This window comes from Diadema antillarum, unplaced genomic scaffold (assembly GCF_040938485.1).
Source record: "Diadema antillarum isolate AM-2024a unplaced genomic scaffold, OU_Dant_1.0 scf00000023, whole genome shotgun sequence".
Classification (NCBI taxonomy): Eukaryota; Metazoa; Echinodermata; class Echinoidea; order Diadematoida; family Diadematidae; genus Diadema; species Diadema antillarum.
Window position 1 is genome coordinate 360931 of NW_027270912.1, and position 16084 is coordinate 377014.

General features: G+C 36.5%; 1 protein-coding gene across 1 annotated transcript; it reads right to left on the reverse strand.

Moving 5' to 3' along the window:
• Positions 1 to 1833: 1833 nt before the first annotated feature.
• LOC139731967 (cytochrome P450 3A6-like) lies at positions 1834 to 13461 on the reverse strand. The gene is made up of 13 exons (XM_071642843.1): positions 13270 to 13461; positions 12010 to 12103; positions 11143 to 11195; positions 10540 to 10636; positions 9841 to 9957; positions 9344 to 9432; positions 8912 to 9060; positions 8045 to 8178; positions 7076 to 7234; positions 5544 to 5764; positions 4375 to 4512; positions 3380 to 3542; positions 1834 to 2639 (listed from the first exon to the last, which is right to left on the reverse strand). The coding sequence occupies exons 1-13, from the start codon at positions 13317 to 13319 to the stop codon at positions 2562 to 2564; spliced, it is 1542 nt and encodes a 513-aa protein (XP_071498944.1). The 5' UTR covers positions 13320 to 13461; the 3' UTR covers positions 1834 to 2561.
• Between the last annotated feature and the right edge of the window lie 2623 nt (positions 13462 to 16084).

Consider the following 16084-nt stretch of genomic DNA (forward strand, 5'->3'; position numbering starts at 1 on the left):
GGCACATTAATGTGACAGTGTGAGATCCTCGGCGAGGGAGGGTGTTGTGGGGATACCCCCTCCCACGGTAAGGACTTTTTTGTATTAAAAAAAAACACAGAGTATCGCGTTTATAGAGCATTTAAAAATCGCATTTCTAGGGAATTAACAAAGAAAAAAAATCACTGCAAAGGGACTATGATTGTAACTTATGAAAATCATTCATTGTACTATGAATACGGGCAGAGCGAGCGAGCCACTTTCATTTTTGCCATTCGTCTGAAATGTATTTATTAAAAGCTTAAACGTGATCGCATTGTTTGAGCAAATGAAATTATTCTTATATTGCTAGAAAGCATAGAAGAAAAGGAAAATGAAAGGTTTAATTAAGGTATGTTTTCAGGGGGCACACTGGAGGACGCGAGGCTATCATCTGTGCACTAAATTTTCTCATAAGTAAATAATAGTGTATTATAATTTTCGCCCCATTAGGGGCAAAAAATTTTTGCATTTTCAGTTATGAAATTGACAAGTTTTAGACAAGAAAAGTGCCTTTAATGTTCATTTTTGGTCTTTAAATAATGGATTTATTTTGTTACGGGGGGGGGGGGCCACTGTGTTGGGGGGTGGGGGCAAAACACTCGTTTTTGCTCCCCAAAAAGTTTATTTATTTTAATAATAAAGGGACAAGGGTGCACTCTTCACAGAATACGTGACACCTTACATACAATTATACTAGCTGTTACAACTCATATACTTTTATCATAAGTCTGTTTTGACACACGAATACAAAACTGTCCATGGCTTTGTACATCAATTTATTATTGTAACATTGCATGAACTTCGTCATCATGCTCCTACATGATGTCACCCTATTGAGAATACAAAATATACAAATGCAAAATATTCATCGCTTTTTTCATTACCTCGAAAAGCATTGTGACTTTCACATGAATTGGAATCATTCTATTGTGACATACAAACCTATTAAACGAACAACTCCCCTAAATCATATTGCCGTGCATGATACCAGCAGGATAGACTTGGTCATAGGCGCTGAAAGGATAAGCATGGAAAGTACGTCCTTAATAGAAACGCTTTATTTTAATCCATGAAGGGGACATTCAAAAGATTGTCCCGTTACATTTCCCAACTGGCAGTGAGCAAGTAGGATTACATAAAGATGTAATAGAGTGAGCAAACTGTGCATTGAATCCAACATATCTTATAACGAATACTTGAGCGTATTTTCCCTAACATTCACGACAAATATTTCATTAAATTAGTACTTTTTTTTTTGACGGGAACAAGAGAAGTTTTTATGACATTACGTGTCAATGATTGTGTGGGTAACCCATGGGGGAAAAGTAGTTTTGTTCATTACGCTTATTTTTTTTTTTTTAAGTTGACTAAAAGGAGACCGCAGTTTGTTCATGATCAACGTAAAAACGATGGGAAAAATAAGAAAGAACGTCCCCTATCCCCCCCCCCCCCCAAAAAAAAAAAAAACCAACAAAAAACAGCTCATATATTATGATACACTAACATGCATGAACAAATTAGTGTAAATTAAAGGGCATCCTCCTTTTTAATAGAAAACGGACTGATGATCATGTGAAACATTGTCTCCTGTGGAATTCAGACACGACCACACTTTGGCATATAGTCATAAACAAAAATATCCATTCCTAGATTACCACTACTGATAGGAATGCTCGAGTAAAAACGTTGATACTATAAATGCGTGTGTGAAAGACAATTAAGGCAAAAACTATGAAAACATTTTTTTTTTTCAGTTTTTACACTGTACAAAAGGCAAAGTCATTATACAAAAACTGATTATGCACATCCTCTCTTGGTTTATACATCTTTGGTTGTTTTTCAGTAGGCCCCTATACGCTTCTAAAATTGCAAGAAATACAAGGCCCCTAAGACAGTGACATAAACTAGTGTTTAATACATGTATATATACCCAAATATCTTTCTTCTACAGCTCTCTCTCATCTAAACTCTTATTCTCTTTATCTTTCGTAATAATATTAGTACCTCTGACATGCGCATTAAAGTCTTAAAGTCACAAAACCTATCAGACATAATAAGCTACCCTTTATGTTTTTTTTTGTTGTTATTTCCAATTTTATGTTTGTTTTTGCACTGACAGCGTTTAACACGTCTATTCACTCTTTTACTGCTGACATGAGTGTGGTTAAACAACAATAATAATTATAACAGCGACAACAACAACAAACTAGCATCATAAGACATAGGCGTCATATCGAAACATGCATCAACTGACAATATTTCTTACGCAACTTAGCATTATCCAACAGGCATCATACAGTTTTGAAAGTGTGCATGTGGAGAATCGATATGCTAATTATACTTTTTCCATATTCCATTTACTGATATACTGATTTAAGTAACACGACAACTACTGATCTAAATAACTTAACTATAATGCGGGAACAGAAATCATATAAACTGGTTGCAAGTCTCTAACATTATACTGTTTCGTAATAGTTATTTCAGGTGATCCTATAAGACTTCCCTATTACATCCTTTACGTTGTCTTTTGATTTTTACTAATGAATGGGTCTAACGCGGAGGTTTATTCCGTTCGGTGGAGTCAGGAAACCAAGATTGCCAAGTTTTGGAGGAATCTGAAATAGAAACAGAAATGTAGATATTTTATATCTAACACCTTTAAAGAAAAAAAAAAACGAATCTCGCTACTAGATTAGTCGAATGCTCATGTTGTCATGTCGTCCATTGAAAAGTGCCATCACACGTTTCGCTAAAAAGCGTATAAGATTTAGATAGGGGCCTATATCCTAAACATAACATTTTCGTATGATGGCATGAATAGGCTCATTATTGCACGAGGCGAAATACAAAATAAAAGGTGAATGGTCTTTATTCATGCAACGGAACAAGATTTTGCATTTAGTGATTTGAGATCAGACGTCTACTCGATTCGGCTTCGTCCCATTGAATAGAGCATGCGGATATCATTTTCATCTTGTATGAAGTCTCCCGTATGACCACGGGACTCGTGACCATTCACTGTTTGTACGATTGGAGGCACTATAACTATCGTTACATCAGCATTTTTTTTTTATTCTAACATTATACGTATACATAAGTTATAGTAGATGTTTGATATAACAAACATTTTTACAGAAGTCCAATAAGCACGTTTGTAGACTATTGTAGTCAATGTATCAAAATGTAATTGTACAATCAGACAAATAGATAGATAGATTGATAGATAGATAGATGCAGATGTAAATATTGAACTGGTCTTATCACATCATATGCGATGTAGGAAAAGAGAAGTAATTTCTAATGTAATGTATGTAAGGTTGATAGAAGCGCTACAATATAACCAATCAAAAAATACCTCAGTCTCCGGGCCTGGTTCGAAGCGGTATTTCTGCAAGATACACACCACTGCCACCTTTATCTCGAGAATGGCAAATCTGACACCGATACAGCTGCGGGGACCGAGCCCGAAGGGAACCCATCCCGATGGGTGATTGTTAGCCCGCCTCTCCTTGCTGAACCTTAATGTAAGACACAAACACAAACACAACAATTTTTTACAAACAGAGTTGCATAGTTTGTGTATCTCAATACTATCTCTTGCCTCGCTGGTCTTTGACGTTATCTTTTTTTTTTGCATTGTTGTTGTTGTTGTTGTTGTTGTTGTTGTTGCTGTTGGGTTTGGTGGTTTTTTTGGGGGGGATGGGGGAAGTTAGGGACATGGACAGTAATGACAAAATATGTCTGATATTGATTGTTCGCTTCGGAAGTTACTACATTGCCTTGTCGTAATGTCGTAATTCAGTTAGATTATCAAAGTATTTGATTATTGTCTGCTGGCATTCTCCTATATTGACGTGAATAGAGACAGCGGTAATCACGTCCGTTGAAATTTAGACGGACAAACATAGCGACTTTTATGGGACTCGAATGGTGAAAACAAAAGTACATTGTATAACAAAATAGTATTTTGAGTAAGGTAATTGATAAATGATTCTCGGAACGAGACCTTTAGTCAAGTTAAAGAATTATTAACAATTAGCTTCAGTTCGTGACAAGGAAATTACGGATGTAAAAATCATTGAACTATTTTATGGAATTCGTGGCGCGAAGTACGAGCATTGGCATTGACAGGTGCTGGCAACAAAATTAATGTGACATGCTAACTTCGTGGAGTCAACAAGCTTTGAATCATGCGTTTTTAAAGGATTTTTTTTTTCTCTAGGGCTTGTCAGGACGTTGTGCAAAAGTAATCTCATGTCGTGTATAATCTGTGCGTGTGTCTATGTGTCTGGAAGGGTATATAAGTGAGTATGTTTTGTATGTGCTATCACAAGATATAATTTTCATTACCTCTCGGGGTCAAAGGTGTCTGGGTTTGGCCACAAATCGGGGTCGTGGTTGATGTTCCAGGTAGGGATGAAGATGTACTGTCCTTTCTTGATTGTCATCCCGTTGTACGTCACATCCTTGTTACACTCCCTCTCCACGCTTGCGCGATGAAAGGAAGGAAATCAACATCAAAGCGATAATTCAAACAGCTAATTCAATTTACAACATGCTTGTGTGAAAGACAGTCATGATTATCATCAGACAATGGATGGATAGCTCACTTATATAGCCCGCACTGGAATGCCATTTTGATTCGCTGAATGAAATTTTTCGGAAAGAGGTTTTGATACTCATCTGTTGTTCTATCTTTAACAACAATTCTTGAGCCATGTTGGGGATAAGATTAGCGTGTAAGCAATAGCATGAACTCAACTTCTAAGCTGTATTATATTGTATTACGTGTATATATATATAATATACATTTGCTGTCAATATATTATATATATATATATATATATATATATATATATATATATATATATATAGTGCGAGAGATAGTTCCCTGGGTCCCAAACGTGCACGGTGCCTCATTGTTGGTTGCATATACTGAAAGAAATTAGACTGAGGCGGACGTTGCTCTCGATCTTGAGTCTCCCATTTATTTGTCAAGCTTTTGGCCAGTCACCAGGCCTTCCTCAGGATCTAATATAATAATGTTAGAATTATTTATATATTTTTCTGGATATATGATGTTATTTTGATGATGAGATGAGGTTAGATTGGATATTTGTATTGAATTGAATGATGGATTTGTGTATATAAAGGAAATGATTTAGAAGATTGGTAATATATGAAATTGCATTATGACACATCAGGTTATTGGTAGATCCTGAGGAATGCCTGATGACTGGCCGAAAGCTTGACAAATAAAAGGGAGACTCAAGATCGAGAGCAACGTCCGCCTCAGTCTAATTTCTTTCAGCATATATATATATATATATATATATATAATATATACATGTATATATACAATAGTGCGAGAAGAATAGGGGGCATTCACTGACGTAGCTAGTGACATGAATGCCTTATCTTCTCATACTAAGTATATATATATATATATATATATATAATATATATTGTATCATAACTACACTAAGATCGATTCAATACCACTAATCATCAGTGTTTACATTTCTCCTGGCGGATAAAAGCGAAGCGTTTCCATGACAACCATGTTGAGGTATTCCATCTTGGTGATGACTTCAAAGGTGACGTCATCCAGAGTTGGAGCCATGCGAGCCACCTCGGCGATCAGTCGGTCCTGGACTGATTCGTTCGTAGCCAGGAGGTAGGAAAGGAACCCAAGAGCCGTGCTGGTTGTCTCAAAACCAGCAAGAAAAAAGCCTACAGACTGAACAAGGAAAATGATAATTATGCAATACTATCGGTGACTACCGTTTGTGTGAATGTTTGTGTGTGTGTTTATACATGTGTAAGTATTACATGTATTGCATGTATCAAGTTTTAATTTCTATGTTCGTGAAAAAAGAAGTACATAATAATATATTGTAATACAATATCAATGGTATAACTTTTGTTACCTATATCAAAAATGTTTGTCCACATTTTGCAAATATATGTTACTTTGTACAGCGTTGATCAGTTTAGAACATTGCCTTTGCATTATTTGAAAGCAAAGACTAAGTACCATTGAAAAAAAGAATGTGCGTGTATGAGGGTGTGCGTATGTGTGTGTGTGTGTGTGTGTGTGTGTGTGTGTGTGTAGTTGTGCGCACTAACATTTGTGATTTGCTTGTTCTTGTTTTTTCGAGACCATTAACGCCCTTATCATTCTCAACTGACGCTTTTGTTGGATTAGGAACAGATACTAGTGTTTTTATAATTATACGCACTAAAACGTCTTCGAGGCATTGCTTGATGGGCACCATCCGGGCCCCATTACTTCTCAAACAAACATCCCCAAGAGAAGAAGAGAAAAGAAGAGAAGGCAATTAACAAATAGGAATGAGTCAAGAATGAGAGAAGAACGGTAGACGTGGTAGACATAATTATAGACGGCAGGAGGAAGTAGATATCTGTGTATGTTCAAAAAAGGAAATGACAGAGTATTTAATTTTTTTTTTTGCTATACATTGCCCGCTGAATTGGTAGATTTACACCAAGACCTCAAGCCCTCTTTACAGTATAATTTATGTTCCTAAACCAATTTCAAAGGTAGTTTATTTTGGTTATTTTCCTCCTTGCATTTTAACACATCGTTGAAACATCTGTGTCTCAGTTTCATTTTCTTTTTTCTCCATCGCAACACAATCAATAACATTATGCACAGTGTACTTGAAAAGAATAAGTAATCAATAAAAAGGGAGATACATTATATTTTAGAAGAGGGTCGCATACAAATAAGCATTATAGTGAGGGATTATCACAGGAGATTATCACAGATGGGGAACATGACAGAGGCAAATTTATGATCAGGTGATAAACTGATAGTGCTGGTCAATGGTGTGTTGTTGTCGTTGTTGCTGCTGCTATTGTTGTTGTTGTTTTATCTTTATATCTTACAACAGTCATATTATGACAGCGCTTCGTGAATTCGATGCCAATATACAGGCCTACAAGAGCTACCTTGAAAATTTAGAATATCAGACATCACAGATGAATGAACTTGAAATAACGAATAGATTTCAGCACGGAGTCTCACATTGCCCAAGATTTCCTTCATGTCAAGAGCGGTCTTCTGGGCTGGTTTCCAGCCGGTCTCCTGGGCTAGATCACTGATACCATCCTCGACCTCCGTAGCGTGCCCGGCGTCATCTTTCTCCTTGTGGGCATTCAACATCAGTCGCAAGAAGTCTGAATTCTGCGTGGGAGTGAAATGGCCAGCTTATTATTGCAAAGGAGTTTCATTTATGCGCTTGACACACACACACACACACACACAAAAAGATGTGGGGGAGGGGGGTGTTGTCGAATGGAAATTTCACTGTACCTGCTCAGAATGGCTTTTGTGGCAGGGCATGCTACAAGTGATTAGCGGTGATGATGTGACATCAAAATCCCGCACAATCTATAGGAAGTCTAAATTTATACTAAACAGTATGTGTCATAGAACGTATGAACGCAGGGGAGATCGACGCTCTGATGTATATAGCAGTTTGTCTAACCACAGATTAGCACTTCGACACGAAGTTTAACAGACGTCTTGTAACGCTAACTAAAATACCTTGCAGAAGAGACGTTGTCTCTTTCTATCATAGCTACAAATCCGCACATAGCTTGAATGTAAAACCTGGGCCCTGTTCACAAAGATGGGAACTATATCGAATCAAATAGTGAATCCAAAGTTGGAGCAGATTCAGATCAGATCTAGTTTGGAAGGTTAAATAGACATTAAAGATGTATTATAGAACGTAGAGGATGGGCGCAAGATATTGCTGCCTCGTGCCTTAGGGGAACAGTTCCTTACTTATAAGAACTGATTTATCCCATTGTATCTAAAATCGGTTGAATTGAACTTAGGATTAATTTCAACACGTTGTGATCAGACCTCGAGATAAGCCCTTTCAATTGATTCACCCTTAATCAACAGATCAATTCAAGTTTATAATTGTTCATAAACATTTCCTCCTTGAAATACATGTATTTTGGATTGATATAAGTTTGACGAAACCTCTGATGTGTCATCGGCGTTTCTCTCCGCGATCGTCTTCTCGAAAACTCCCATGAAAAACTTCTCCACATCTTCCGGAAAGACGCCATGCTTGTAGAAGAAATTGATGACGGGAGTCAACCAGGGGAAGAGCACTGAAAGTTGTGAGAGAAAGAATGAGAGACACTGAAAGAGGTTTGAAGCTATTTGACCATTGATAATACACCTTACAGTTTGGTTTTTAAGATATCATAATCACACAGGCAAGGCTTGTGTTGTTCGATCGTGCTGAAATATGTAGCAACCTCGATCACTCCACATATTAAGGGCAGGCCTGTGAAAGATCAGTGAACGACCGCCAAAATTAATTTCTCAATAATCGATCAATGAACTTTCAGTGATCTCTGCAGTCTTCTATGATTCCTATAATACGTATTGATCTTTCAGTGAATTCCATGATCTCCATGGTCTTAAAAAGAAAAGAAAATGGCACAATATATTTTGTTGGCAGTCTTTCAACGATCTCTCACAGAGCGCTCAAAGGTCTTAATTGGTCTTTTAATATCTTTCAATAGTCTCTCAAGAATTGCCACATTTTGGATAAATATATAATATAGCATGATATAATATAATATGATATAATATAATATAATATGATATAATATAATACAATATAATATAATATAATACAACACAATATAACATAATATATATATAACATCAATTCATATCATATCATATATCATATCATATCATATCACATCATATCACATCACATCACATCATATCATATCATATCATATCACATCATATCATATCATATCATAATTATGACATAATAAAATCATATTCCAAATTCTGCCGATGGTTGTAGGAGCCTATACTCACTTGATAAAAGAAGGATTGGGTTGGTGATGCTGAACGAAAAGGCCTTCTTGGCATGGGTGATGAAGGGATCATCCTTGTTGACTAGTGAATTGACTCTCATACCGAAGGCACACGATCCCACGACATCCATGGCAAAGCCGCCATACAAACTGGAACAAAGTGCAGTAAAAGCAAAAGGCACACAGTCATGAAACTGGTCACAACGGTTAAAGGTATACTCGTCTATAGATGTGGTTATTATGTTATGATATTACAATTATATCTCAGAAAAAGATGAAGAGAAAATAACGGAAGAGGGCGAGGATGCAAAGAAGAAAAAGCGATGACGGAAAAAAAGAAGGATGATAATGGTGGTGATGATTAGGAGAAGGAGGAAGAGAAGAATCCAATGACCAACAAACCTCAGCTAGCCATGGTCTCATGCAAACTTACTCTTTGCATTCTATCGGCTTTCCCGCAGCTTCCCGTTCCGAGAAGACGCTGACCAGTACCTCGCCGCAGTCCCGCATCAGTGGGACCATCTGTGATACACGGATGTCATGATCGAGGGATTTATACTGATCATAGGTGTCCGATACGTCAACGCGTGATAAGAGACAATTTGTTACGAATGCCTTCTTAATGACGTGTTTATATCAACGAAAATTCTGAGAATACTCTCTAGGAAACCTGGATAATCAGTTTATATTTGGCTTAAATGAAACTGGTGTCATTGGTTGGAGACGCCAACTCTAAAGTTGGCGAATGCATAAGTAGTGCTTTTATAATTTTCCCATAATATTTTGTGATGTGTTTTGCTCTCTAACGCCTCATAATGCGAATATGGGTACGACTGGACACGGTTCCTAGTTAACGCCGTCATTACCACTGGCCAACTGAACTATTCGTGGGACGTCTATTTTTATAGTACAAGAGAGTTAAACGCCAACCTTTTTCAGCTTGATGTTAGCAAACGTTGGGGAGAGAAGATTCCTCGTTCTTCGCCACCTGTCATCCCTAGCCGCCACCAAGCTCGATCGTATGATGCCTGTATTCAGCCGGTTTTGCTGGTAGAAAGAGATAGACCATACATTCTTATATAGCTATATTAAAGATGGAGAACTTCATAGATACCAAGGGTAAACAGTGATGTTTCTCCAATAGTGTCTTTTGAATGTAATAATTATACACTTCGGACAGAAACTATGAAATTGAGGAGTGGTTACTACAGGACAGGACGTCAGGCGATGTGCATGTTTAGTTAAAAGAAAAACAAATAAAAAAGAATGATGAAACGAAAGTGATGTAGACGAAAAGTTGAAAAGAGGATGGATCTCCAGTTTGAACAAAAAAAAAACAAAAAAAAAAACAAAAACAGTCGTGTGAAGATGATGCAGAAGAGACACGGAAAAGGCGGGAGATTTTAGAAGGGCCTTGCCGCGAACAACATGACTTGTATAAGGTAGTTGTACGACAAAATTGATGTGCACCAGTTTTTGCTTGCTTATGAATGTTGCTTCCTATACACGTGAAAAAAAAAATTACCAAAACGAATAAATCAATTTTCGGATTCAATCAAAACTGCTACTGCAAAGTAGACACTGCCACGATACCTGTCACAAAACTGAGGAATCCGATCAAATTCTCACCTCTCTGTTCACAAAGCAGTCGAAATCCTTTACGAGGATCTTTCTGACGATGTCGACATCGGCTACAAGGAGAATAGGTTTCCGAAAACTGTACACCCTGCCAGCAAACAGAACAGCCAGTGGAACACGAAAAGGAAGTCAAATATATTATACGCTGCATAACTCTGTAGCTAGTTTTACCTCAATCTCTTTTCTCCTCAAGTTAATTCAAATTGATGAAATCAATATTCTTGAAATTTCACTTCCTCCAACAATCTCCATGCAAGGTATGAATTATGAATATACTAGAGCAATAAATGAGTTTTCCTGAGGTCAGTATCTCTATATATTCACAAATGATTCGTCAAGTGCCAAATAGTTGCAATACATTGTGTGACTATGGGCTGAGATTCAGTCACATAAAATAGTGACTATCATACCAAATGGCTTGATCTTCTTAATCGATTTGGGAAAACACAACGCGCCAATGTTTAAATCCCAAAGAATCCGTGGATCACAATATCCTTGTCTTAAATAATTTCACATGCAATTCGCTTCATTTTCAGAAATATGCAATACGGAAATTTTCTTTTTTTGATCAATACATCGTATCACATCACTTACCCGACAACTTTACCATATTTCTTGAAATACCCTGCAAAAACATCATGGAACACCTGTAGGTAGAAGAAAAGGGAAAGCATATTACAAGCTCTCCTTTTTATTTTCCCCTCCATTTTCAGCATGACGCAGTAAATAGCATGTATACGTTCATTTATTTCTCCCTCAATTCATGGTGTTTATATGACATTTCGACGTATTGAGAATATGCATTTTTATTTTTTCATTATTTGTTCTTTTCTCGTACTATATGTTTGTAGATATTGTCACTCTTTTGTTGAATATGAAATAGACGAAAAGAAGCAAAACAGTATGTAATAATCTTTTTGAATAAAAAAAGTGAAGACCCATCTACTTGATACTATTTAGGTTTAGATTTGTCTCTTACGCTTTGTTGTTTCTATATTCAAAGACGTTAGTCTTACTTCAACAGTTGAATAGAAATTGTCACTTTAGATAATTGTATCATATTGTCAAGTATATGTCAATCGTGACATATGGAAACACGATATGCATCAGTTGCATTTGACTTGTGATAGGTGGGTATATTCCATACCATTTTCTCCTATATACATGATTCATCTTTTCTCGATCTCCTCTTCTATCGCCCTTTCCCCCTTTCAATATGGGCTATATTTCATAAACAGATGTTAGGATAGCTATTCTTGATTAACTTTCATGGCAGCTCCTTGTCTTATAGCAACAGCCAATTAGGAAGCAGGATTCTTATCACTACAGCATTTTGCCATTGCAGTAAGAGTTGTTATATCATGTCTGTTTTTTTTTAATGAAATGCAGGCCAGATCCGCCACCTCTTTCCTTTCCCCACCCTTCATGTAGATATTTTCATAATAAATGAGTAAGGCTCACCACAAACCACTCGGTGAAGTTGCCGAACACCGGGATAGACGGGGGGCCCGGGATGCCTTGTCTCGAGAAGTACGTCCTGCACCATTTGTCATACCTGGCGGAGAAGTGACAGGGGAAAACATGAGCAATTCCTTCATAGCACAAACTGTTCTTCTTTGAATACACTCTCAGAAAAGTAGAATCAACTTTGCACCTTTACCAGTGTCACACTGGGAGCACCTTTACGAGTATAATTATGCACCTTTCAAACCAGAAAGGGTGCACCCAGCTGTGACTACGCAGCGAAGGTGCAAAGTTGAACCTACTTTTTTTTTAGAGTGTAGGACAATACCTCATTTTATTGAATAAATGTTCTTAAAAAAGTAATAAATTACGGAAATGACACGTTATTGATTGTAGTTAGTTTTAAATCGAGACATTTTTAATTTCAAGTCGCACCTCGCTCTATATGCCCAATGCACGCATACACAGGTCTGACATTTTTTTTTTCAGTATCAAATATCATCATCCTTTTGTCTAATTAAGAACCTATAGTTGAAACCGTCCATGAGTGACTTGATCAGACTCCAGTGCAAGCCTTATAACCATGACGAGATGACTGTGAGATAAGGGCTACCTGTAATAAGATAATGTCTAGACTCGACGCAAATTTGAACTTTAATACTTCGTATCTGTAATTACTCATTGTTCATGGTGACTGCCACTGAAATACATGTATGTCATTCGTTCACTGGAATTAGTCTACGCTCACAAAATTGTTTAAAATACGCATGGGTGAAAGGCATTTTAGCTATAGCTGGTTACACTAAAAAAACGCGTTGAATGGAGAATGATATCCATATGATAATTATGCACTCAATGACTATAAACCTTTGACGATCTGCCTAGTCTACGCATATACAATACGTTGCAGTCGCGTTGTTTATTAGTACAACCTTGGCCCTGTTGTATAGTACACAACACTAGTATTGTGATAATAATCGGCACGCATACATTTAGGGGACCAAATCAAAGCCTAGACTCTATAGTCTCAATACATCACTTCCATGCTCAAATCATCATGACCCAGATTCACGGATATGATACAAGATGACAGTGCCACAACTCGTCTTCAGCTGACGATCGACATACTATGGTATATCCACATGGTAGTAGCATACAATTTTGTACCACTGTTGTAGTGCCAAATTAATATGCAGACAAAAATGTATATGGTGCCCAGCTTGTATATATTATTATGCATATCAAATTTATACTCACAAGAAATATAGTATGATGCATGCAGCGATGACGCCTAATGTTGCGTACATGGTGGTGCTTGTTCTCTCTCCGTCTGTTTTGCTAAACTGGTTGTGAATATACCGCTATCTGGCACTGACTTCGAACACGAATTCAACAGAGAGAAAAATTATTTGTGCCGAGGACACAATGCTTCGTGTAGTTTGTACGGTAATATTGTACAATATAATTCGTCTAGTACGCAGTCACGGTACCACACAATATCAAACCTGGGCTGGACTCGATATCAATATTAATACCGGTTAACCACGCCCACCGCAGCGATCGCTATCATCGCTGACAAAACAAACAGGGGAGCGGAAATATCATTTACCATAAATGGCAAGGTCTTGATTCTCCGCTTATATTCTGGACCGCCTACCAGAGAACTGATAGATTTTGTTTTTCTGCTGCTGCTATACTCCGCATGAGTGAATAGTGAATAAGTGAACACTATCTTCAACCAGACGACGAATTTGACTACAGGTGTAACGTTTATACTCTCCCCTCCTTCTCTCCCTCTTGATTTGTGGTCCTTTATACGCCTTACCATAACCGATGCATAGTTTGCTCCTACATATACGACTAGCGCTTGAAGAGCATTTGATATACGTCCAATTAATGCATAAAATTGTAAACAAGAGAACTTAGACAGTTGATATTGTTTGCTGTCGATAGATAAAAAATTAATTCATGTAGCTTTAATCTAGATGGATTAAACGAATGGATAGACATAAAAGCTATAAATTGATACATTTATACATATTAATACAGTATCTTGACGGGTTTGTTCGCAAAAACCGATAAGTCCATATTTGCCGAATGGAGATATTTGCGGTTAAAGGTCAAGAAAAATAAAGAGAATAATAAGAAAATTTTTGCTTCTTTTGACCATAACTTAAAAAATGTACCTTTATATGTAGTGACCAATATATCATTTAAAAGGTATCATTTTGTACTTTATGACAGAGACCGTACTTCAAAATCTTCAAAAATGGACTCATCGGTTTTTGCGAACAAACTCTTATACATATATATATATATATATATATATATATATATATATATGTTGATTTAAATCATATTGAAAATCATATGATATTAGATTAAAACTTTGTCTAATAGAGGCACCAGGAAATGGTTTTGTTAATGATGAATTTGTACATTTATTGTTTCTTAAAATCAATAAAAATTAGAAGCCCACTAAAACAGACGATGTCCTTGTTCTCCAAAGAAAGTGAGTCACAATATTGGCATATATACGGTCAATATCTCAAACATGAAACTTAGTAATGCTGCTTTTATATATTCTACAAGTCTTTCCTTTTCTTGAAAGCATAGGGTCAATATTTACACGATGTTATGCTCCACTAAGCGTTGTTAATAATTTTCATCATTATTGTTATCACTATTTTATCATTATTATTATTGTTATTACTACTACTACTACTACTACTACTACTACTACTACTACTACTACTACTACTACTACTACTAACATCATCCTCATCATCATCACAATCACCGTTATCATCATCACTGTCCTGTCATTATCATCATTATCTCGTGCCGTTCAAAATTACGTCAGATCATTCAGTCATGGCAATGAATATTGATCTGAAAGCTTTAAAGTAACCATTTATCTGTAGAAGCAATTAAACAACAGTTCTTGAGCTTCAGAGCATGTTTGCATTCCTCTCTGATGTCCTAATGGTCGTCATTGTGACTTCAAATTTGGCAAATAATGCCATGCTGTGCATTTACTGAAACGCGATGCCGATTTGTCAAAAGGTAACCCCCCCCCCCTTTTTTTTTTTATTTGGTGGCCTGATATAAACTTTTAGAGGTCCTTGGTCCCGTTTTATAGAAATATATAATCGATTACAAATTTCCTTACTACACAGGCTGCCATAGACATACCACAGAAATCAAGTACTCTCTAAAAAAAATCGAGTGAAAATATTCACTCTTAAAGGAGTGAATGAAAAAAAAAAGCGAATTTAGAGTGAAATTGGAGTGAATTTTGAGTGAAAATGTTCATTTTCACTCATTTTGGAGTGACCTCAAGGATCACTCGAAGATTTTGGAGTGTTCCCTGAGGTCACTCTAAAACGAGTGAAAATGAACATTTTCACTCAAAATTCACTCCAATTTCACTCTAAATTCTCTCTTTTTTTGTATTCACTCCTTTAAGAGTGAATGCTCTTCATAAAAAGGGCCCTGGGCAACCAAGCAACTGCTAATGTTGAGCTGTGATACAAACATATTATACGTATATATATATATATTAAACAAATGAAGAAACAAACTGGCAGTGCATTTTTAGCCAAAAATGCATTACCAGGTTGTTTCTTCATTTCTTCACGGAGCCAACACGTGAAATCTCAAGACGTTTGGACGTATATATGTGTATAGATACAGTATATGTATGTGTGTATGTATGTATATATATATATATATATATATATATGTATATATATATATATATATATATATATATATATATACACATACACAACACTTTGAAGCTCTCTCTCCCTCTCTCCCTCTATTTCTCTCTGATGTACTAAATAAAACCAAACAAAATGCACAAACAACCAAAACAGTGGTGGGTATTTGAAATAGCACCTAGTTGAATTCTTTTATTGAGAATATCAGCATTTACACGATTCAGGAATAATTTGTGTTTTCTGACATGATAAGACATGATGAATTAGCTGTTTGCTCCTGTAATACTTCTTTCACTTTTTCTGGCAAATCATTTCCGTCAGGTTCAGACAAATGTCCTGATTGCATC

What these genes read in the sequence shown, in the direction of transcription:
- LOC139731967 (XM_071642843.1), bottom strand. Translation starts at nt 13,319, where the DNA reads ATGTACGCAACATTAGGCGTCATCGCTGCATGCATCATACTATATTTC. An exon ending in AAATATGGTAAAGTTGTCGG is followed by an intron (nt 10,637 to 11,142) that starts GTAAGTGATGTG and finishes GTTTGCTGGCAG; the next exon opens with GGTGTACAGTTTTCGGAAAC. An exon ending in CCCAATCCTTCTTTTATCAA is followed by an intron (nt 8,179 to 8,911) that starts GTGAGTATAGGC and finishes CACAACTTTCAG; the next exon opens with TGCTCTTCCCCTGGTTGACT.